Source organism: Phyllostomus discolor, chromosome X (genome assembly GCF_004126475.2).
Source record: "Phyllostomus discolor isolate MPI-MPIP mPhyDis1 chromosome X, mPhyDis1.pri.v3, whole genome shotgun sequence".
In the NCBI taxonomy this organism is placed as follows: domain Eukaryota; kingdom Metazoa; phylum Chordata; class Mammalia; order Chiroptera; family Phyllostomidae; genus Phyllostomus; species Phyllostomus discolor.
Window position 1 is genome coordinate 82,020,199 of NC_050198.1, and position 23,754 is coordinate 82,043,952.

At 35.2% G+C, this 23,754-nt stretch overlaps 1 protein-coding gene across 2 annotated transcripts in view; it reads left to right on the top strand.

Annotated features, from left to right (window-relative positions):
* The window catches only part of STK26 (serine/threonine kinase 26), a 75,500-nt gene extending 53,684 nt beyond the window's left edge, over positions 1–21,816 (top strand). For both annotated transcript variants that reach the window (XM_028522587.2, XM_036016970.1), the window contains exons 4-12: positions 8,378–8,434; positions 12,896–13,004; positions 13,104–13,261; positions 14,109–14,294; positions 15,632–15,780; positions 17,487–17,580; positions 18,034–18,096; positions 18,174–18,310; positions 20,021–21,816. In XM_028522587.2, coding sequence (XP_028378388.1) covers positions 8,378–8,434; positions 12,896–13,004; positions 13,104–13,261; positions 14,109–14,294; positions 15,632–15,780; positions 17,487–17,580; positions 18,034–18,096; positions 18,174–18,310; positions 20,021–20,045 — 978 coding nt within the window. In that variant the 3' untranslated portion in view covers positions 20,046–21,816. The remainder of the gene's footprint in view (positions 1–8,377; positions 8,435–12,895; positions 13,005–13,103; positions 13,262–14,108; positions 14,295–15,631; positions 15,781–17,486; positions 17,581–18,033; positions 18,097–18,173; positions 18,311–20,020) is intronic.
* The last annotated feature ends 1,938 nt before the right edge of the window (positions 21,817–23,754 follow it).

Consider the following 23,754-nt stretch of genomic DNA (forward strand, 5'->3'; position numbering starts at 1 on the left):
GCAGGCCTCTCATTTTCATTACTTGGAATATTTCTTGCCATTCCTTTCTGTCTTGGAACACTTCCATTGAGAAGTCTGCTGCTAGTCTTACTGGGGCTCCCTTGTATGTTACTTCCTGTCTCCCTTGCTGCCTCTAAGATTCTCTCTTTGTCTTGGAATTTTGCCATTTTAATTATGATGTGTCTTGAGGTTGGCTTCTTTGGGTTCCTCTTGATTGGGACTCTCTGTTTTTTCTCGTTTTGTGTCAGTTTTTCTCTCATCGAATTAGAGGAGTTTTCCATCATTACTTTTTCAAACAGGTTTTCTATCTCTTGCTCTTCTTCCTCTAGCATCCCTGTTATACGGATATTACTACATTTCATGTTGTCCTGCATTTCTCTTAACCCCTCTTCATTCTTTCTGAGCCTCTTTTCCCTTTCTTGTTCTTTTCCGGTGTTTTTTTCTAGTTTGTCCTCTAGCTCACTGATCCGATCCTCTGCTTCATCAAGCCTGGTTTTGATTCCTTTTACTATGTTTTTCAATTCGGAAATTGTATTCTTCATTCCCTCTTTGCCCTTGTTGATAGTTTCTACTTCCTTTTTCATGTTGATACAGTTTGCAGTGAGTTCATTGTAGTTTCCCTGTAGTTTTTGGTAATTCTCTGTGAGCTCATTGAGCTTCCTGATAACCATTGCTTTAAACTCAATATCTGATAGTCAACTTGCCTCTATTTCATTTAGCATTCTCTCTGAGACTTCCTCCTTTCCTTTCATTTGGGGATTGTTTCTTTGTCTTCCCATTGTTTGTGAGACTCTTCTTGTTAGCCTCTGCTTCTTAAATTGATCTGTTCTGACTCCCTGTGTTTATGGGGTGAACTTCTATGGGTAGAAGACTTGTGAGATTCAGTTGTGCAGTCTCCTTGATCTCCTGAGCTCCCTGGCCTTGGGCTATCGTTTATGTAGGCTCTGTGTATATTGCTGTTGGGTCTTTCTTTGGTGGTTTCTTCCCTCCAGCTGATTAACTGAGGGTCACCCTATCCACCATGTCTTATATTCTGTTTTGCAGGTGTGGGCAGGTTGTGTTGAAGCTGATTCTTCTGTGTGTATGTCGTTTTGAGGCTTTCCTCTCACTCTTGTTCAGTTGTTTGTTCTGGGTTATTTCCCCACCATTTTGTATTTCCAAATCAGTTCTGGGTTGAGGTTAGTGTGGCTCCATTCCCTCCTTCACCTTCTTCCATTTTTATCTGTTGGTGGGTTTCCTCTTCCAGCAGGTATACTGGTGTTCACAGCTCCCATCTACTCATCTGATTTTTCAATGTTCTCTATACTTTTTGGCCTCCAACCTTCATATATGCTGCGTTACCGTTGGCTGTTCACTCTGTTCCTCAGAAGATGGGCTAGGTGTTTCACCGTGCACAGGGGGAAGTGGACTCTACTCCCACCTATCTCGCTGCCATCTTCCCTCTCTCTGATGCATTTTTTAAAGTAAAATCATATCAAATATAACAGGGTTCTGTTTAATGAAGTCAATGTAATTCAAGACTACATCTTTTAAGTGCCATCAAGGAACTGCATTATCAATCAACTTTTGTTCTTATTGTGACCTATACTTGCATTTTAGATGAAATGGGGAATTTGTGAGTCAAATCAATTGAGTAAAGTAGGATATGGGTTTTCTTAGGTTGTCCTTACACAGGATATCATATATAACCAAGACCTCACTGTATGCTGCAGGAAAATTTATTGCATTTGAGAGAAAATTATATGCTTTGTGGAACTGTATGCAGTTGTAATGATTTCCTTGAGACATGAAAAATGTACTAGGTATTCATTTTGACTGAGCTCACTGTATAACTTCATTTTTAAAAACAAGAGTAAAAACCAGACAAACACATCAGTATGACCACAGTATTTTCCTTTAATTTTAATTCACTGCAGATTTTCTTGAGAGGCAAAGTTAGTCTTTATAAAGTGTACTAAAATAAGCAAACCTTTCCTTTCTGATTTCATAATATTGGAAAAATCTTCTATAATCTTGGAATATTTTTCTAGTTCAATGTAAATATTAAAATAAAGCTCACTAAGCATTTAATAGAATTTGAATCATGCCTTTAGTGCTGTTGAAAAATGCCTTTAAATTTTTGTTTATGTTAAGGAAATTGCCCCCTGCACATACTACTACCACTGATATTTATCAAAAAAATTGAATGATTTAAGTAAAATATTCCAGAATAGAGTCTGTGGAATTTTGTGGCCTTCTCATTTTTCCTGACACTCTTGTATGTGCATACTTCCAGCATTTGATTACTGTTTCTGGAATATTCTTTAATTTAAAAATAATAAGAGGATTTTTTTCTTATAAAACATGAAGAAAATTGGAGAAAAATTTCTCTTTACAATGTTTTTTTTTCTCAAAATATGAATAGCTTTAAAATTCATGTAGCAAACCTCTGAGAAGCCCCATATGATTCAATTCAACAGACATTTATTTATGTGTATTCCTCTTATTTTGCTTGTTTTCCTTGGTCAGTCTCATTCACTTTATTCTGAGAACTTCTAAATCCATATCTCTGGTTCCAGCCTCTCTTTTAAGCCTCAAATTAGATATAAGTATATATATGGTATAGGTATGCCTCATATTATTCATTTATCTATCGGTACATCAAGTGAAATGACCCTGATACTGGGGAGTGGCATTTGAACTAATTCTTGAATATGATTCTGATGTAGGTTGAGATGTGAAGGTGGAGTATAAACAAGGTATTGTAGATGGAAAGAGAATGATTCAGAGGTGGTAAAGTATCTGGCAAGATGATGTGTGTTGTCACTTGTAGTTTTATAAAATTTTACATTCTATGTTTTATTATAGTAAAATATACATAATAAAATTTACCATTTTAAGTATACAATTCTGTGACATTAAAGTACATTTATGTTGTTGTACAACTATCACCACCATCCATCTCCATAACTTTTCAGTCTTTCTCAACTGAAGCTGTACACATTAAACAATAACTGCTCATTCTCTCCTCACCACAGTCCTTGGTAACTACCATTCTACTTTTTGTGTCTCTGAATTTCACTACCTTACATCCTTATATAAGGGGAATCATACAACATTCATCCTTTGGTGACTGGCTCATTTTCCTTATATTTACATACTGGTTTATGTGGTCAGTGTCATGATTGGCTGTTGAATTTATAAACCAGCCCACTTCATTCAATGTGTACTTAATATCTAATAATGATCTCTCAAATGCATAGAATGAATATTTTAAATCTGTTTTTATGAACAAATGAATTCCAAGTTCCACAGTATTTCTCTTTCCTTTGGCCAAGTGTCCACTTTAACAGAAAATAGTGGGGTTCAAAGGCCTCATGGGGTAAGAGTTGATACTGTAGACACCAGTAATTTATCAACACCAGGCTCCAGTCTCTCCTCAGTAAATAGTACATACAATTCTAGAGTATTTACTCTAGAATTTTGGAACAAAGCGCCACTTCCTAACCCTTAGCTGACCACATATGTTGATACAGCACTCTAAACTTATTCCTCCAACCCATTGTTAAAATTTGTGGATCATTTTATAAGTGGAGAAATGGTGTTTTCCCTTTAGGGACTTCTGATGCTTAAATGTACCAGATGTATGGTTATGGCTTCCAGCTACTTGGCCCTTTTGGAATTGTAAACTAGTACATAGATACCATTTTAGCTTTTTAAATTATTTTAAAGGAAACCTAACATACTTATTTGCATTCTCCAACACAAACATCTTTTACCAGAAATGAAAAGTATAAGTTTAAGTCCCTCCAAAAGAATGCAAACATAGGATCTAGATTTTTTTTGGTTTTGTTTACTTGTGATTAGTGTTTTCATTGAGCCTTGCTGTGGTCAAGGAACTGGTAAGAAGAGCCTTTGTGGTTAAGCTTCCTTGAACAGGGAGGAACCCCACCAGCTTGCCATTTATGCTTATGCCCACTCAGGTCTTACTTCAGCCCTCATGCCTGCCTAGCAGTCTTTTGAATGTCCAGAGCTGTGGCCATCCTCCAGTGAGGCTTGTCTCTGGAAGTGGTAGTCAGAAGGAAGCAGACCAAAAAGCTATTAGGTAGTTCTGAGTTCTGTTCTTTGCCTGTCTCAAAAGAGTCATAGTTTAACTGAAAAAAAAAAAACTTGCTTGTTAGCAGAAAGCCTTTTCATATATAAAAGTTGTTTAGTCATAACTTTAATCACATTTTAAGCTTTCTATGAATATTATTTAGCAAAGAACAGATAGTTGGTAAGGTTATGTTTTGAATTGGTACCACACACACACACACACTGTTTTTAACTTGGAAAACAGGTGTTTTCACTCATGCAGAACTGAAAACTGGATAAATATGTTGCATAAGATACTTTTATTTTTCTTTTCAATTTCAGGTGAATGGGAAGCATTCTGAATTCATAAGGTAGAATATAGTACTGCCCTGACCAGTGTGGCTCAGTTGATTGGGCATCATCCTGCAAAACAAAAGGACACCAGTTTGATTCCTGGTCAGGACACATACCTGGGCTGTGGGTTCAATCCCCAATTGGGGCACATACGGAAGGCAGCCAATCATTGTTTCTCTCCATGTTGATCAGCTGCCTTCCCTACTTGTCCCCACTGAGGATCAAACCTGCAACCCAGGCATGTGCCCTGGCCAGAAATGGAATAATCAGTGGCCTTTTGTTTTGCGGGACAACACCTAACCAACTGAGCCACACCAGTCAGGGCTAATTAAAATCTTTAAAAAATATATAGTACTTATTACAATCAAACTTGTGCAAAAGAAAAACATTCTCAAGTTATACAGCATTGTGAGAAGTCTCCAGAAAAGAATATAAATACACACCAGATTTATAATTCTAAGGTTCAGAGTGCCTAATTTCTATACATAAAAATTGGTTATATGACCCAATTGCAGAACTCCTCTCCCCTTCCCACCATAATGGGAAATTATTTCCTCTTTCCTTCTATAGACACTGCTGCTAGGAAAAACTCTCAAGCTGGCCTGTTGTGACAGGAGAGAGTGGATGTCAAGATTGGAGGAGGGCACATTGTTCCTCTCTTTCTCTTGTACATCCTAGGTAGTATCAGCATCAAGAAAGAAAAGAAGAATCTTTTCATCTTAAATTAACAGAGCCCTCTCTCCCTGGTCCCTAACTCTAGGTCACATCCCATTCCCCACACTACAATGTCACCTAAACATTTATCAGCATGTTACTGGATTCCATTTTCTGCCATGATAAAACCCCAGCCTCATGAGGATGCTTGGACCTTTTGAATGAAACTCCTGGGTACTTCCCAGGGATTTTAGAATTTGAGGGCTATTGACAATAGCTTGAAAATCTTCATTCCACAGCTGGGGCTGTAAAGGTGAGAAAGGTGTTCCTGGCATCCCAAGTTGAAGCACAACACTAAACATATTTTTACCCTAGAAACATTTTTATGGTATAGATAGTAATTAGTTTCTCTGTTACTCTTCCTGCTCTACTATGGATAACTTTGTGTTAAATTGTCCTTTGGGGGACTACCCCAGGAAACTAGACATTATTTTTTTAATATATCTTATTGATTATGCTATTACAGTTGTCCCATATCCCCTGCTTCATACCCCCCCACCCTGCATACCCTCTCCCACCCACATTCCCCCCTTTACTTCATGTCCATGTGTCATAAGTTCTTTAGCTTCTACATTTCCCATACTATTTTTGCCCTCCCCCTATTTTCTACCTACCATCTATGCTACTTATTCTCCATACCTTTCCCCCCTCTCTCTCCATCCCACTCCCCTGTTGCTAACCCTCCATGATCTCTATTTCTGTGGTTCTGTACTTGTTGTAGTTGTTTGCTCAGTTTCTTTTTGTTTTTGATTTAGGTGTGGTTGTTAATAACTGTGAGTTTGCTATCATTTTACAATACATGTTTTTTTATCCTCTTTTTTTCAGCTAAGTCCCTTTAACATTTCATAAAATAAGGGCTTGGTGATGATGAACTCCTTTAACTTGGCCTTATCTGAAAAGCACTTTATCTGCCCTTCTATTCTAAATTAAAGCTTTGCTGGATAGAACAATCTTGGATGTAGGTCCTTGCCTTTCATGACTTGGAATACTTCTTTCCAGCCCCTTCTTGCCTGCAAGGCCTCTTTTGAGAAATCAGCTGATAGTCTGATGGGAACTCCTTTGTAGGTCACTGTCTCCTTATCTCTTGCTGCTTCTAGGATTCTCTCCTTCGTTTTTACCTTGGCTAATGTAATTATGATGTGCCTTGGTGTGTACCTTCTTGGGTCCAACTTCTTTGGGACTCTCTGAGCTTCTTGGACTTCCTGGAAGTCCATTTCCTTTGCCAGAATGGGGAAGTTCTCCTTTATTATTTGTTCAAATAAGTTTTCCACTTGTTGCTCTTCCTCTTCTCCTTCTGGTACCCCTATAATTCGGATGTTGGATCATTCAAAAATGTCCTGGAGGTTCCTAAGCCTCTCCTCATTTTTTTGAATTCTTACTTCTTCATTGTTTCCTGGTTGTATGTTTTTTTCTTCCTTCTGGTCCACTCCATTGATGTGAGACCCAGCCTTCAATCCATCACTGTTGGTTCCCTGTGCATTTTACTTTATTTCACTTAGCATAGCCTTCATTTTTTCATCTAATTTGCAACCAAAATCAACCAATTCAGTGATCATCCTGATCAGCAATGCTTTGAACTATGCATCTGATAGGTTGGCTATCTCTCAGTTGCTTAAAAGTACTGGTTGCGGAGCTTTCGATTCTGTTTAAGCCATCTTTTCCCCCCATTTTGTTCTGGTTGTGCCAGTTATGTATGAGGGGAAGAGCCTTAGGTGTTCACCAGGGCAGGGCACCCCAGTCACTGGGTTGTGGCGTTGTATGTAGGGGTGGGGTCTGAGAGAGAACAATGGCACTTGCTGCACTCTCCGTGGGACCTCAGTCCCTTCCGCTGCTTCCCCCGAGCAAACTGGACCCCTCTGGTGCCAATTCCCATGTGGTTGGGCTTGTGCACCCCGTGGGTCTTTCCAAGGACCTCTCCTATGAGGCTGGGAGTCTCTCCCTGCACCTCAACCCCCATAGGTGTTTTCAATCAGTGCCCCAAGGCCCTATTTCCCAGCTCTGTGGTCCTGGATTGTGAGCAGTGCCTTGTTTCACAATCACCGCCTGGCTGGGTCTGCTTGTTGCCCGCCCCCCCCCCTCAGCCGGGGTCTGCCAGCTGCCTCTTGTGTGCTCAGGGTCCACCCACTGCAGTCTTGCATGCCCTGGATGCCTTACGCACCCGGTCCCAACTCTCTCTGCTCTCTGTGCCACAACCTGCACCCGGCTTCCCGACTCTGTCCCTCCTACCGGTCTGGATGAATGTGTCTATTTTAACTTCTTGGTTGTCCGACTTCCATTCAGATCAGTATCTGTCAGTTCTGGTTGTTAATTCTGTTTCTAAATTGTTGTTGTCTCTATCTTGGTTGTGCAAGGAGGCACAGTGTATCTACCTATGCCTCCATCTTGGCTGGAAGTTAGACATTATTTTTATGGGAAAATTCTTGCTTTCCAAATTTCAAATATCTTACTTAAAAATGTACTTTTGAAACACGATCCATTCACAACTTCCTATTTGCCTACATAGCAAAACCAACCATTTCTCTTCCAGTCAACTCTGTAGTCCCACAAAAATTCAGAGAATACCACTCATGAAATAGTATGGAAAGAGATTTTTATCTGATAGAACTGAGTGATATATGTGTATGTGTTTATACAAAACTGTTTTGGAATTGAGATACAGGTACTCCCCCTATGTGCCCCATTTACTCTTATACAACTTACAGTGAAGATAGGTAGGGGACAGTATTCTTTCTAGGTTCCATGTGTGTACCAAAAATGCCCATTAATTGTGGCTGACTAAAGTTGTAAAGTACATTAAAAGAAATTCAAAAACCAAAAGAAAGCGGAATATTCCAGTGTCCTCAAACTCTAAAATCACAGGAAAATATCCAGAAGCCTCATTCAAATTTCTGCAAGTTTTCATTGACTTACTTATTCTTTAATGTATCTCCTTTTTCTTTTAATATTATTATTAAAAATAATGATTTAAAGCTATGGTTTATTCTGGGTTTTATAAAAATTACTAGTACTAAAATAAGAAACAATAATTAGCTATTTTTAGCTATATCATAAGCTAAATAAATTTGGGGGAGAGGCAATTATCAGAACTTTACTTTCATTTGTAATGTTCTATGGAAAAATATATTCAGGTTCCCAAACACCTAATTTTAAACTTCTGTTTTGAAACCAGTACATTAGTATATTAGATTTGGTATTTATACTAGTTATGTTATTTGGCTCAGGTTTGTAATTATAAATTGTTTCATGGCTTTTGCAGGGTTCAAAATTATGGATAATAATGGAATACCTGGGTGGTGGTTCAGCACTGGATCTTGTAAGTATTTTTAAATAAACCCACACACACACATTGACACTATAACTTTTTTAATTGGAGTAAGCAACAGCTTTTGCATAAGCTAAGTGGTTGTTTTAGTTATTATGTTCAAGTTAAACACTTTAGGACCATTACCCTTAGGTCAATTTATTTGTATTACAGGATTGAGCTTGTTGCTGACATTCTTAGAGTATATAAGAAATGCAAATAGCTTAATAAAATCAAGCCCCCCAAGTTAAGAGTGAGTATGTGACAATTGCTGTCAGTTTATTTTTACTCTGTAACTGCATCCCTAAAAATAATGAGTGTCCTTAGATTTTTAAAAATATGTAATTCAGGTAACTGTCACTAAAAGTAGTTCTTGATTTCTGACCAAGTAGTCCCATAGAGCCAGTTCTCTATAGAGTTCTCTGTGCTCCATTATAGGTCATTTGGAAATGTGATGGCATTTTTGGTTGTCATAATGACTTGGAAGTGCTATAGCCCTTTTAGTGGGCAGGGATGAGAATGCTAAAATTCTGCAGTATGCAGAATTCTACCCAATGAAGATGTATTTACACCCACGATATCTTTGAGAAACACCAGTTGTTTTCCCCATATTAGTATAATTGTGTCAATGGGTTTTCCTTTATAATCTTCATAAGATGACATTGTATTTAAAATTGAATGTGAAGTACTAGAGGCAACTTTGTTTAGTAGAATGACTACTGAGCTGGCCTATGGGAATTTGAGGCTATAGGGATAACTCTATTGATAACTTAATCTTGACTGTAAACCAAACACATAAAACCTTTGGTCTTTCATGTTGTATAAAACAAAGAAGTGGCACTAAGTTATTTCTAAGTTATCTTCCATCTTGAATATTATATGACACTTTATTAGTATGTTCTACCTTTAAAATTAATGAGTATGATGTTTCTAAAAATATATTTTTGATGATTAAGATCAAGTAATTTTTAATTCTTTTTTTAAGTGGAGATGATTTTTTCTAACTGAAAGAGATTAAATATTTTAAAAAGGGTTTACTCCTGATTGCCAATTACTCAAATTTTCCAATAATCCTATAAACAGATATGGTCATAAGAGATTTTCTTTCCTTTAGACACAACCATACTTAAAGCATTCTAAAGAAATGGTAATTAAACTTGATGGAGAGTCTCATCTCCTTCTAGGAATTCATCTTAGTTTAATTAGTTGCTGATTTAAGTAATCCTTCCTGTATCTAATATAATTCCTATATCCTAAAGCTTGAGTTCATTTTTTGTTTCTGTTTGCTATCTAGTGCCAGAACACAAGTGGTGTTTCTTTGTATAATAATTCTTCATTCAGAAGAAGTCAGATCTCATTTCTATTTGTCTTGTCAGTTTTCTTATTACAATAGCTTTTTTCTTTATTAGCTCTATAAGGAGCATCACAATTGCTCCGTGATCCTCCTTCCACTTTTTAAACATTAAGAGCCCATTCCAAATTTATCACAGTTAACTTATTTGGTCTCCCAAGGTACTCACAATGAATGTCTCTTCCCTTTTTTGTCAACCTTGACAAAGCTAGTTCACTGATTTCATCAGGATCACTGATAGCAATGTTAAGCATTGAGCACTGGCCCAACCCTAAGTAACACAATCTGTATCCCTCAGAAGTAGTTTGTTTAGTTTTATGAAATCTCGAATGAAATGGTTGTGAGATTTTAATCTCATTCTGCCATCCTGATCTCTGCCTAATAGAAAAAAGTGTGAGTTAGCACATACTCAATGAACTTAAATTTTTCTTAACTATAGTGGCTAAAAATCAAGAGACTTGGGTTCTAGTCCTAGTTCTTCCATTGACTAGCTACCTAGTATTGGGTAAACTATTTGACCTCTTTGCCTGAATGTTCTCAAATGTTAAATGAAGAAATTAAGTTAGTAATCTCTCTACTTTTGTTTTCTAGCTCTAAATTTAATAATACTGTGATTTAATTCTAAATCTCATTTAACTGGGCTTTGTAGGGAGAGCAAGTGATGAGAAAATATGTTTTTTTCTCCATGTATAGTCCTGTACCAATGAATATTATCATTTGAGAAATCTAATAAAAGATTGGGCTTTATAGGCATAGGCTACCAGGAATAAGAGAGAATAAGAGGAATGTTGAACAGAGTTTTTATCACTTTAAACTGGTAACTGACTAACAGAATATGACTATGACTATGACTTCTAATGTATGTCAACATTATATAGTGTATACCTCAAGACTCTCTCCATTCTTGAAAAAAAATGTTGTTGTATGTCAACAGTCTTTGAACATACTAACATATTTTATTGAATTTATTATACTTCTCTTCAGTATGAATTACACTGGCTTACATCAAAAGCACATATAATAAGATTAATAAAACATGAACAGCAAGAAAAAAGTTGGAAGCAATATGCTAATTATAATAGAGGGCATAATATAACATGTTGCATCAGGGACAGGCTGGAGTCAGGAGTTAACATTCTTTGAAAGAACAAATGTCCCTCTCTTGCATATCCTCAGTTGACAACAGAGGTAAATTACCCAAGGCCAACACACTGTCCTGCAGCCAGAGGTATTAGCTATTAGAGACATGGCACAATCTTCAATTATTGGAAAGAAGTTCAATTATGAACTCCAGGTACAGTGGACCAAGATCTTGGCATTCTTTCTCCCAAGGTTGCATTGGAAATAAAATGCTATTCCATCTACTATACTGTCCTTTTCTTTACAACTCCCCTTTTTCTCTTTTCTAATCATTATTAACATGACTAAGGAAATATTTTAACCACAAGATTTGGGATAGTTTTCTGTCTGATAATGAGTCATAAAAACTCAACTGTACCACCACTCCATTCTTAATCCCCTGCCATGGAATCTCCCCTCCCCTCCTCCAGTACTCAGTTCATTGTACTTTTACTTCTACTGAAGCTTAAACTCAACCTAAATATACCAGATAAGCTAATGACTTCTTAGGACACCTTTTCTTTTTTGTTTTTACTTAAATATATTTTTAAAATACTGTTTTAGGTAATACACTGGCTTATCCAGACCACTTTCAGAAGTCCTTCAAAGTGATTGCTTGTTCCCCTTATGTGGATCTTGCCCAATTTCTTAAGTAATAGAGAGTATACCTCCTCTGGACCTGTCAACATTTTATGTTCAGTAATAAAGTTTCTAATATTGACTAGTATGATGTTTGCTTTCCAGTTATTTGGTGGTACCTCAGAATTTCATTGCCAGTAATGAATAAAATAATATGCCATTTTCACTTTTTAGAATGACTTTAATCACTGCTGTTCAAATAGAAACATCTGGAGTGGAAGTTGATAGAGTTGAAAGTAAATAGATAATGTTACCTAGGAAAGGCATGTATTGAACTATGAATATGCCTGGAGTATACTTTATATTCAGACCACAGTTAATATTAAATGGTGAGACCAAAGTATGGGTTCTATTTTAAGCTGTTAAATTTCAACATGAAAGTAGCCTTTATTCAGAATAAATATGGCATTCATGAAAGATGAAGTACACAAGGTGCCAAAAGGCTATGAATTGCTCCCAATGTGAGGCAGAGTGGGTAACGTTTGATTTTCACTACCTCTTTCCTCCTTCCAGCAAACAGAACTTTACCTCAGCTCTGACTTTAGTTTCCTACCCTTTCCTATAAATGTTGCACAGTCTACTGCTTGTGCTTTATGAGGTAGCAGAATTTTAAAATAACCATTTATTTTCAAGAGAGATTTTCAGATATTCCATTACAAGTTCTCCTGAATCCTAATCATTGCTTCCCTTGTATTCCAGTTGGAACTATTGGCTTTGGTGCAGGGATAGGGGAAGAAAGGAAAATGTGAAAATGTTATTTGAAAAACCCTATCCTTCCATGATTTGATTTTTTTCACAATGAGAGTCTGAATAGTTTAATTATTATACTTCAGGCTAAATTTTAAATTTGAGTCCCAAAAAGTCTCTATGCATTTACAGTATTATTAAAATGTATAAATGCTAAGAACTGTGCTACAGGTGACCTATATGATCAAATTGGGTTGTTGTGGAAATCTTACGGACTGTCTGAGCTAAAAATAAGTTCAGTGTAAATATTTAATAACTCTTAAAATTTAAATAGCCATTTTTCCTATCTGAAAAAAGAAAGGTAGTTTTGTCATTACGTAAGTATATCTTAATTTTTGATGTAAATATTTAAGAACCTCAAAATTTGAAGCTAGTGAATAGGTAACACTGCTTGTATTATTTTAAGATTAAACTCAGTCATTTAAAAAACATTCTAATCCTTTGACTTAACTTTTTTACTCTCTTCCCTCACCTTTTAAATTTTTCTCATATATTTAAATATTGGCTTAATAAACAGAACTTCATACATCTGATTCCCTTATTTCAAAGGCAATATCAAGTTTGAACTTTATTGCTTTAAACTTTTGTGTGTGCGTGTGTGTGTGTTTCCCTCTAAGCTGCGAGCTGGTCCATTTGATGAGTTCCAGATTGCTACCATGCTAAAGGAGATTTTGAAAGGTCTGGACTATCTGCATTCAGAAAAGAAAATCCACCGAGACATAAAAGGTATACAAAAATTTAATATTAATCTAAGCAAAATAGATGCATTCTGAGGAAGCTGAAGCTTTTTTTCACTGTTTTTTTTTTTTTTATTTCCCCTTCTAGCTGCTAATGTCTTGCTCTCAGAACAAGGAGATGTTAAACTTGCTGACTTTGGAGTTGCTGGCCAGCTGACAGATACACAAATTAAAAGAAATACCTTTGTGGGAACACCATTTTGGATGGCTCCTGAAGTTATTCAACAGTCAGCTTATGACTCAAAAGTAAAGTGTTACTTTTATAAGCTGTTTTGTTTTTGATAATAACTTTCATATAACATAATGTCCTACTTAATAAACTGCCTTAATTTTTCTCCCTTCTAAAGTATTTCTAGTGTTACGGCAAATGTTGCTGCTAAATTATAAGTTCCCTTGATGCTGATAATGTTTGAACTCTCTTCCTTTCAATTTCCTTCCATCCCATTTGGAACAAAATTCAAAGTCCATATTATCACATATGCAGCTCACTAGAATCTTGCCCTTGTCCACCTCTCTAGTTTTATCTCGCATCACTCTCCTGTATATACTATCTGCTTCAGCCACTGTGGCCTCATTGCTGTTGCAAAAACTTAGCAAATACACTCTGGCCTCAGGGCTTTTGCATTTAACCCTTTCTTCTGTCTAGAATGACTTTTCTCCTGGTCAGTTCTCTGTTTTAAGTATTACCTACTTAGAGTAGTCTTCCCTAGCCATCTGTATAAATGTGCAGTCCCTTTAACTCCATCATTCATTATTTTCTTATCCTGAGTTAATTTCTTCACAGAGCTCAGTACCATCTGCCATATTATTTACTTACCTGTCTCTTCTACTGGAACATTAAGTCCCTTGAGAGCAGGGATTTTTGTCTGGTTTATGTACCCACCATCTGAATCTTCAGTGCCTAGAATATGGTACTTGGCACAAAGTAGGGAATTCGATACTTTTTTAAAAATAAATGAATTTTATTAACATCATATTTCTTCAGACACTTTAATATTGTTGTGACCATTAGATTCCACAGGCTATTTTGTGGCAATATTTTGGAATGGAATTTCAAGGTTGTTTTTTTTTTTTTCTTTCTCTTTAACCTTAGGCTGACATTTGGTCATTGGGAATTACTGCTATTGAACTAGCCAAGGGAGAGCCACCTAACTCAGATATGCATCCAATGAGAGTTTTGTTTCTTATTCCAAAAAACAATCCTCCGACTCTTGTAGGAGAGTTTACTAAGTCCTTTAAGGAGTTTATTGATGCTTGCCTGAACAAAGATCCATCATTTGTGAGTATATGAGGCCACTGTTTCCTATTATTAGATGTATATACAACAAATGTGTTTTTTCTACAGTGAGGAATATAGTGCATGTAAAAATTGTCTAAGATCCATCCAGGAATCTGGTTCTTCTTTCTATGTTGCTAATTCTGTTCAGTTCCTAACAAGATTCTTAGTTTCTTTTTTCTTTCCCCTCCATGTTTTTTTCTTTTTTGAATGGTCAGTAGCTTCATTCTTATTCTAATGATAATTTCCTATTTGGGGGGGGAAGAAATTTTCAAAATAAAATTCATTTAATAGGATGTCATTATTAAAATATATGGTTGACTGTTCACAATGACTTTTATTCAACTGTGTTTTCACTTATCATAAAAAGTTATGTTTTCACTTCATTATTGTTAAATTAATATTTAGAAATTACAAAATAAAGTTGTATACATTTCCTGCAGTCTAGTGAACTCCACTCATTTACCTAGCAAATTTAATTATAGTTGTTTTACTCTTTTAAAAATAAATCTGTCTGGTAACTTCTAGAAACTATTGTAGAGCCCTGGCTGGTGTGGTTTAGTGAACAGAGTGCCAGCCTACAAACCAAAGGGTAGACACTTTGATTCCCAGTCGGGACACATGCCTGGGTTGTGGGCCAGGTCCCCAGTGGCGGACACACAAGAGGCAAACACACATTGATGTTTCTCTTCCTCTCTTTCTCCCTCCCTTCCCCTCTCTAAAAATAAATAAATAAAATCTTTAAAAAGTAGAAACTATTATAGAAATATATAAGAACTGCCTAAGTTTGACATAACTATTTTAACTTGATAATAAATATTCTGATATTAATTAAATACTAGGGAGCAATAACTGCCACACCACCTAGTATTTATAGTTAGATACAATATGAATTCATTAATCTGAGACTCATACAAATGTGTACAGCTAATAAAGTTAGTCTTGCTAGTTTTCATCTATTTTTTTTCAATTCACAGTAAATACAATAGCAGTACTTTCTTTAAAGCACTATTTTGAAATGCTTTTGAATTTTTACTTTATTTTCAAAATCCTACCTTGTCTTTCTCTGATTTGGGGAAGGCCCTACCTGCCATCTTGCTGGTAAATAGGCCATCTTTTGTCCAGTGAGCTTTAACAAATTGGTACCAAAGCAATGAGTTTAATTTGGTTGCCCTGAGCCACTTCAGAAGTAGAATTAGCTTTTGTCCTATGGTGTTTCAGTTGTCCTCATGCCTACAGATGTACTTTTATACCTTCAACTTAATAATTGAAGTGATTTCTTACCCCCTTCACTCATAAAGAACCTAGAAATATTCATGCATGCCTTATTTTTTCCTTAGCGTCCTACAGCTAAAGAACTTCTGAAACACAAATTCATTGTAAAAAACTCAAAGAAAACTTCTTATCTGACTGAACTGATCGATCGATTTAAGAGATGGAAGGCAGAAGGGCACAGTGATGATGAATCTGATTCTGAGGGCTCTGATTCGTATGTATAGATTATTTAATTTTTATTTAGATAGCCTGCTTTAATATTGTATATCTTTTAACTGTGATCCAATATGCTTTCCCAAGCATAAAATATAAACCATATTCTAAAGTTTTACTTTAGAACTGTGAAAGTCTTTTAAAATCAGTCTGTGGAATACAATGAATTTGAAAACATGTTTTTCTTAGAAGTGAATTGCTCTAGTTTTACATGGTCTCAGTCCAACCCCTAGTGGATACGTGATTATATTACAATATTTTGGAATAACATTTGATTAAAGGGGCTATATTAGTTTTCCCAGAGTGATAAGGGGCTATGCCTTCCCATACTTTGTCATTAACCTACTAAATCCCTCTGGAGAACTGACCTGCAGGCCTTTTCCACCTCTTGGCTATGAACCAAACCATAATCAGACTGGTACATTTATATAGAATAAGTCCTCACTTAACACCTTTGGCAGGTTCTTGAAAACTGCAACATGAAACAAAATGTCTTATAATGAAAATAATTTTACCGTAGAGCAATCAATAGAAAAAAAGAGTTAAGTTCTTATATAGGTCTGTTCACAAAAACATCGCCAAACTTCTAAATAAAGCATTGAAATAAACATCAGCTATACATCCGTTTAAGAAAGGTGAATAAAAACAAGTCAAAAATGGTTTTCCAGTAAACTTAATCTAGTTCAGGGGTGGCTTAATCTAGTTCAGGGGTAAACTTAATCTAGTTCAGGAGCCTCTCTGGGTACCTCAGGGTACAAGGTAGGACCCACCCTGGACAGGACACCCTTACATCACAGAATCACTACACCCACACTCACTCAGACTGGGACAATGTAGACACACAAGTTCACCTCACATGCACATCTTTGGGATGTGGAAAGAAACCAGAGTATCTGTAAAAAAAACAAAACAAAAAAAAACATACATACATAAATGAGAATATTAAACTCCACAGAGATCGTGGTCTCAGCTGGGAATATTTTTTTTAACCCTCATCAGCATTATAAGGAAACAACATTATTCAAGCACCTGATATATCTATTTATATAGATTTATACCCTCCAAAAATTGCACTGCTTTTTAACTGCATTTACACTAACATTTTAACTTCTAAGTCCATAACTTAATTTAGACTAGGAAAGTCTGTAGGCTACACCAGAATTTATTCCTCCACTGGCTGAATACTCTCAAAGAGTCCTCTATTACAACAGTGTGTTGATTGCTGGGGTTGGGGGATGTAAAGGGACTAAATGATAATGGGGAACAATACAATAAAGATTAAATTTTTAAAAAAAATGCCTAAATTTTGAAAGGTGTAAAAAAAATACAGGATAGTTTTGTGCCATATTCTAATGGATGGTGGCCTTAGCTGCCCATGAGAGTTGCCCATGGAGCCTTAAACAAATAACCCACAGTACAGGAGATCTTGATCCAGTCAGTGAAGGGGGTTAAGTGCAAGGCTTTATATATACAGTAAGAAGTCTACATGTGTGATTGTGATGCACACCTGGAATTCAGAACCATTGCTACTCTTTAGGAAAATGTTAGTATCTACTGGAAACTGAGATCAAATGTTTTCTTATACTATGTTTTTTTTTTAAATATATTGGGATAGTCTCTCTTCAGAGTTCTACTACATTGATTTGTCATTTTCACCAAGCTGAATTATTTAGGAATTTATTGAAATATCTTTGGCAATCATTTTAGGGAATCCACCAGCAGAGAAAATAACACTCATCCTGAATGGAACTTTACCACCGTGCGAAAGAAGCCTGATCCAAAGAAACTGCAGAATGGGGCAGTATGTACACAGAGACGATCATTTCCTCTTGATAGACTTCTTCAAACTATGTAGTGAGGTTTTGATGGCCACAATAGTTACAATTTAATACCCCTAAATGTCTGTCTACCTTACTGTGTACCTAGTATGTTTCATTTGCCATTAGCTTTGAGGTAATTAAGGAAAGGTCATAGAAGTAATTTATGTGGCTACTGGTATAACTTTAAATGCATTTTACCTGGAGGTACATATATATCCAGTGGAATCATGGCTATCTATTGTAATCCTATCAGTTAGAAGCCTTCTGGATGATGGATGGGAATTAGTGATGGAAGGAAAGCATGGAGATTTATCTTATATTGGGCATTGTGGAGGTAGGATTCATATTAATGCACATTTACTATAGAATAACTAACAAAAACATGAATGAATGTTTTACTTTCATATGTATTAATCTATATTATTTGTTCAAAGGAGAAAGACCTTGTACAAACCCTGAGCTGTTTGTCTATGATAATCACACCTGCATTTGCTGAAGTAAGTACAGATTCATCATTGTTGGATATATATCTTAAGAAGTAATTTTAAATGTTATAGCCATTGATCTTTCTCAGCTTAAACAGCAAGATGAAAATAATGCTACCAGGAATCGGGCAATTGAAGAACTTGAGAAAAGTATTGCTGTGGCTGAAGCTACCTGTCCTGGCATCACAGATAAAATGGTGAAGAAATTAATTGAAAAATTTCAAAAGTAAGCTTCAAATGTCATTTTTTTCAAAAATCATCTTGATATTTTCTTTTGGATGTTAATTTAGGATGCAATCTAATTACCCTAATTCAATCATCAAAGTCACTTCTTAATAGTTAGTTGTATGCTTAAAAACTGTTTTGTTCTATAATACATCATCTGTACATTATATTGTGTGTTCACCACCCTGAGTCAATTCTCCTTCCATTACCATTTATCCCCTCTTTACCCTCTTCTACCTCTGCCACCCCCTTTCCCTCTGGTAATCACCATACTCTTACCTGTGTTTATGACTTTCTCTCTTTTTTTTCCTTAAACCTATATAATTTCATTAATTAATGTCACCCCAAGTACATTGAATTAAGAAAATGAAAAAGAAAAAAAAATAAAACTGTTTTGTTTGTTACCCATCTTAAACACTACATTTTGGAATTATTATCTTCAGGCATTACAAAGTAATTATCCACTGAATGAAATGGCTTGTTTTTTTTTTCACCTTTCTATGTTAGTAAGAATATAGACAAAAGGTTACATATAGAGCATATTTTTATTGGGGCCCTTATAAACACAATTTAGGAATATTTTCATGTTTGCCACTACTCTCATCACACCATTTATATAGTTTCCACTGATAAAGTTCATAAATTTTTTTAAAGATTTTATTTATTTATTTTAGAGAGAGAAGGGAAGGAGGGAGAGAGAGAGAGAGAGAGAGAGAGAGAGAGAGAGAGAGAGAGAGAGAGAGAGAGAGAGACAGAGAAACATCAATGTGGGGTTGCTGGGGGTTATGGCCTGCAACCCAGGAATGTACCCTGGCTGGGAATCGAACCTGGGACACTTTGGTTCCCAGCCCGTGCTCAATCCACTGAGCTACGCCAGCCAGGGCTGATAAAGTTCATAAATTTAATCCCCATTAAAAAATGTTAAGGAAGTGATTTTAGGTAGAGGAACTTAGTGAAGACTATAAATATTCCTTATAATTAACTTTAGTTTCTATACTGTGTCTTAAACTGTTGGTTAAAATTTTGTTCATATTCAATAAAGTTCTTACATTTTTATTTTAAAATTATCTTTTTAACAAGGCTTTTGTATGCATACACAGCTCCTTAGCTCAAGCAATTTAGAAAGCAATGCTAATTTTAGCTTTAATCCCATTATATAACTTCTCAGTGCATCCTTATATTTCTTTTTGTTAACATTTAATTTATTTATTTTTAGAGAGGGGAAGGGAAGGAGAAAGAGGGAGAGAAACATCAATGTGTGGTTGACTCACACACCCCCCTACAGGGGACCTGGGGCCACAACCCAGGCATGTGCCCTGACTGGGAGTTGAACCAGATACCATAATTGTGATGCCACCGGCATCAAGTAGGAACAAACTATACAACTTATAAAAGCCTACAGTCTCAGAGATCTTTCTATCTTATTATATATACAAGCTCCTTGTACTCACAAACTAAAGCCCCTCTTAAAATCCCTTAGATTTTAATGGAAAACTCCCCTCTATTTACAAATATGTAAACAAATGACAGTTGTCAAATCGAATGCAGAAGGGATTTTTAAACTTCTTTATATTTTAACACCAATATGATAGGATTCAATAGAAAGGACTTGATTTGCTAAATCAGTTCTTTTATTGCAAATGTTATACAGGTGAGAAATATGAACATGCATACTTATATATCAATTTAAGTTTTTTTCTTAATTTTACAGGTGTTCAGCAGATGAATCTCCCTAAGAAACTTCTTGTTATTTCCTTTTATTTCATACAGCCCTAGAGAAACCACCAAAGTTACTTCAAGCTTAATAATGTTTAACTCATGAGCTCCATGTGCCTTTTGGATCTTTGTAACATTGAAGATATGGAAGAAGCTATTCAACTATTTTGTGATGGTGTTTACCATTTTATATTTTAAAGAAATTATTTTCTAAGGAAAATTTTTAATACTGTAGTTTCATCTGTTTTCTAGTAAATGTTGAGATACAGTTTTGCTTAGATATTATTATATATGTACTAGGATGAATACCTTTCATGTTTCAATCTTTAGTTAACTGTACACTGATGAAATATACAGTTTTTTCAGAGTCATCATAAATATTCAACTTTTGTAAATCATCAAGCTTCGAAAATATTTTTTTAACACAAGCATATTCTACAAATGACTGTTGGTGGGGAGATGAAAACAAGCCACAGCTTCTTAAACAAAAGGTTTTAATAAACTCTTGGAAATGATACCTGGAAAGGTATTGACTCTTCTGCAAAGTTGGTATGAAATTTCAGGTAGCTCAGTGATGAACACGTGTTTAAAGCATTTATAGGCAACATGTAGCAACCGGCGTACTTCTTGGTGTGCAGTATTTATCTTCTCTTTGAGAAGAGGCAATTAACCCTTATTTAACATGGTTGGGGATTTAATACAATGCCAATTAGCCAAGGATGAAATTTTGATAATACTATAGTAATTAGTCAGGCTTTATTTTTAACATCTTCAATTTAAATAACATATTATGTGCTTGGACTTAGGGAATTTAAAAAGCTGATTATCATGTGATTAAATACCTGATCAACAGGTAGGAATATAATTTACACCAGCATATTTTTGGTTCACAAGCCGGCACTCAATCCACTGAGCCACACCAGCCAGGGTTATACCAGCATATTTTTATCATGATAGTAAAATATCCTATAAACTATTTATACATTTTTATTCTTCATAATTATCCAGTACATAAGCATCATTTGTTCATTTTTGAAAGGGTATTTAAATAGGCATTTTCTAGTTCATATGAAAATAACCATAGTACAGGATGATTTCTGTCTGTACAAAGGTAAGTTAGACTGTACTGTTAATTTTCAGTTATATTTATGGTACTGTTATGTGGGTAATACCTTTTTTAAGCCCAGTATGTATGTGTGTGTATATATTCTACCTAAGTTCTGAACCGTAGTTGTAGAATTATTGATACTAGTTAACTTTAATAGTTAATGTTTTATTGTTTGGAATTGCACAATTTAGTTTTTACACAAAGGTTATTTAGTCATTTTTAAATATCTGAAAATTGCTAAATATTAGAAAAAAAAGAAATTCTTTAAGAATACACTTTTTCATCAAAGTGGCCATTACCTCTTTTTTTGTAATAATAAAGACACTTGAATAAGTTGTTGTCAGTATGCCAAGAAAATTATTTTCATTGGTGCCTATACTTTCATAATTATTTGTAACACATTGTACTTTGAAGTAATGGTTCAGTTAAAATTTTCACATTCTATGTAACTGAAACTCAGTTACAGTTTATAACCTGTAGGGGTCAGAGAATAAATTTGCCACTCGTGAATTAAATGAATATTTTTGTAAAAGTAAAAGCAACCAATTTGTAAATGTATTATTTGAAATTTTACAACACAACTGCATCATGAATAGAAATTGTATTGCCTATTCATTAGTCATTAGTCCTGTAAACTGTTTCTAGGGGAAGTGTTTCGGGGGTTAAAATAAATATTTAAATTTCACAGTCCTCAATGCTTGTTTTCTTAAGGAATGTATATTGTCTTTTAATTGTTTCAAATTATTTGTCCTATGCCCTTTAACTTGTTGCTGGGAGTTTAACACCAATATTTCCATTGAAAACTAAAACATATTCTTTATATTTTATTAAGTATTGATTATAGCTACAGTGAATATATGTCTTTATTTCTGCCTCCTGTCCTGACAAAGTTATTGAGAGAGTCCTCTTTCACTCAGAAATGCCCTAGGTTGGACAATAAATTATATGGTCACCCCTGATTATAATTTTTATTAGAAAATCTTAAAAAGATTTGAATCTTATAGGTCTCTAAAGAAAACAAATTGTACAAAGACTTGCAGAAATTGAAACAAGAAACAGCATATAAGCCTAAATGAATTTGAGTTTTTCCTAGAGAAAAGGCCAAAGATGAATTTAATATAGCTTTGAGATGTATAGGATTAATATATAGGTGACTGGACTTCAGTACAAGGGTAGGCAAAAGTAGGTTTATCATTGTGAGTATGCAAAACACAGAGTTAATAAAACTATTGTAATAATCATACCCTGGCCCTGGCCAGGTAACTGAGTTGGTTAGAGTGCTGCCATGATATGCAAAGGTTGCAGGTTCAATCCCTAGTCATGGCACATATAAAAAGCTACCAATGGTTGCATAAATAAAAGGAACAACAAATCCATGTTCTTGTTCTCTCTCTCTTTCTATCTCTCTCTCCCCCTCCCTCCCTCCCTCTCTCCTTCTCCCCCGTATCCCCTACCTCTATCCTGCACAATCATAACCTGTATGTCTTTTTCCTTATGAACAACTATAAACCTACTTTTGCCCATCCCTGTATATTCTTATTATTTCTTAGCTGTTCTTGACTTGTAACTTACTGGATATGATTTCTGGAGCAGGAAATAAAATGCTAGAATATGGGAAAGGTGTAGAGGGAAGTATATTAAAAGGGATTTTTATGATGTAAAGACTAGGAGAGTAAGGAACCCATTCCATCCATCTTTTCTCCATTAAGTCATATATAAAAATAACTTGCTTATATAATCGCATTATTTTTTGAAGTTAGTACTTAACATTATCTTATAAGTTTGTCGTACTTAACATAAAAATCCATTTAAAATGATGTTAAATAGAATGCAATGCCTTCCAGGAGGAATAGTAGAAAAATTCTGAATAGGTCAAAAATAGAATTCTGGTTTATTAACTCAGTCTGGTTTTAGTACTGTCCTTTTTCTTTTCAGCTAACCCAGTTCTACCACTTCTTAATCCATGGCTATACATTCCCACCTGCCTCCCTCCTTTTACTTGTTCTTTAACTGTCCCTTCAGTTACTAACAGGCTAGATCCAATCACTCTTGAAATGTATTAAAAGAAAAGGAAGATAATACTTACAACTTGTTTTTTAATAAATGGATTTCCATCACTCTTACTAAAATATTATTCATCTCATTTCCTTGCCTACATATATGCACCAAAATGTAGCAAAAAATAAATCCTTGTATGAGATTAGATAAACAAACCAACAGTTAGCTTTTAGCTTTCACTACATATAATATATAGTTAAGAAAAAAGAATAGAGAAGTAATGTCAAACTTATTATCTTCAGCAGGCATATATCTGGCTTTAGAAAATGATTAATTCATTAATTTCTGAGTTTTAGAACTTTACCAAGTCCTAGATAAATTATAAACTATGTTCTGTTGAGAGAATCTATGACACCATCCTGTGTTCCTGAGCTTTAGGAGGGCCATGCTCTCCGTAACATATGTTATAAAAATTGAAGTTCTTAATATTACAGGACTATTTTTACTGGGCACCACACAGATAATGAGGACAGAAACTTAGTCACATGGTACTCTTTAAAAACAAACTAATACAGTCACAATCTACTAAATCACTAAATGACATCAGAAACCAATTCTATATG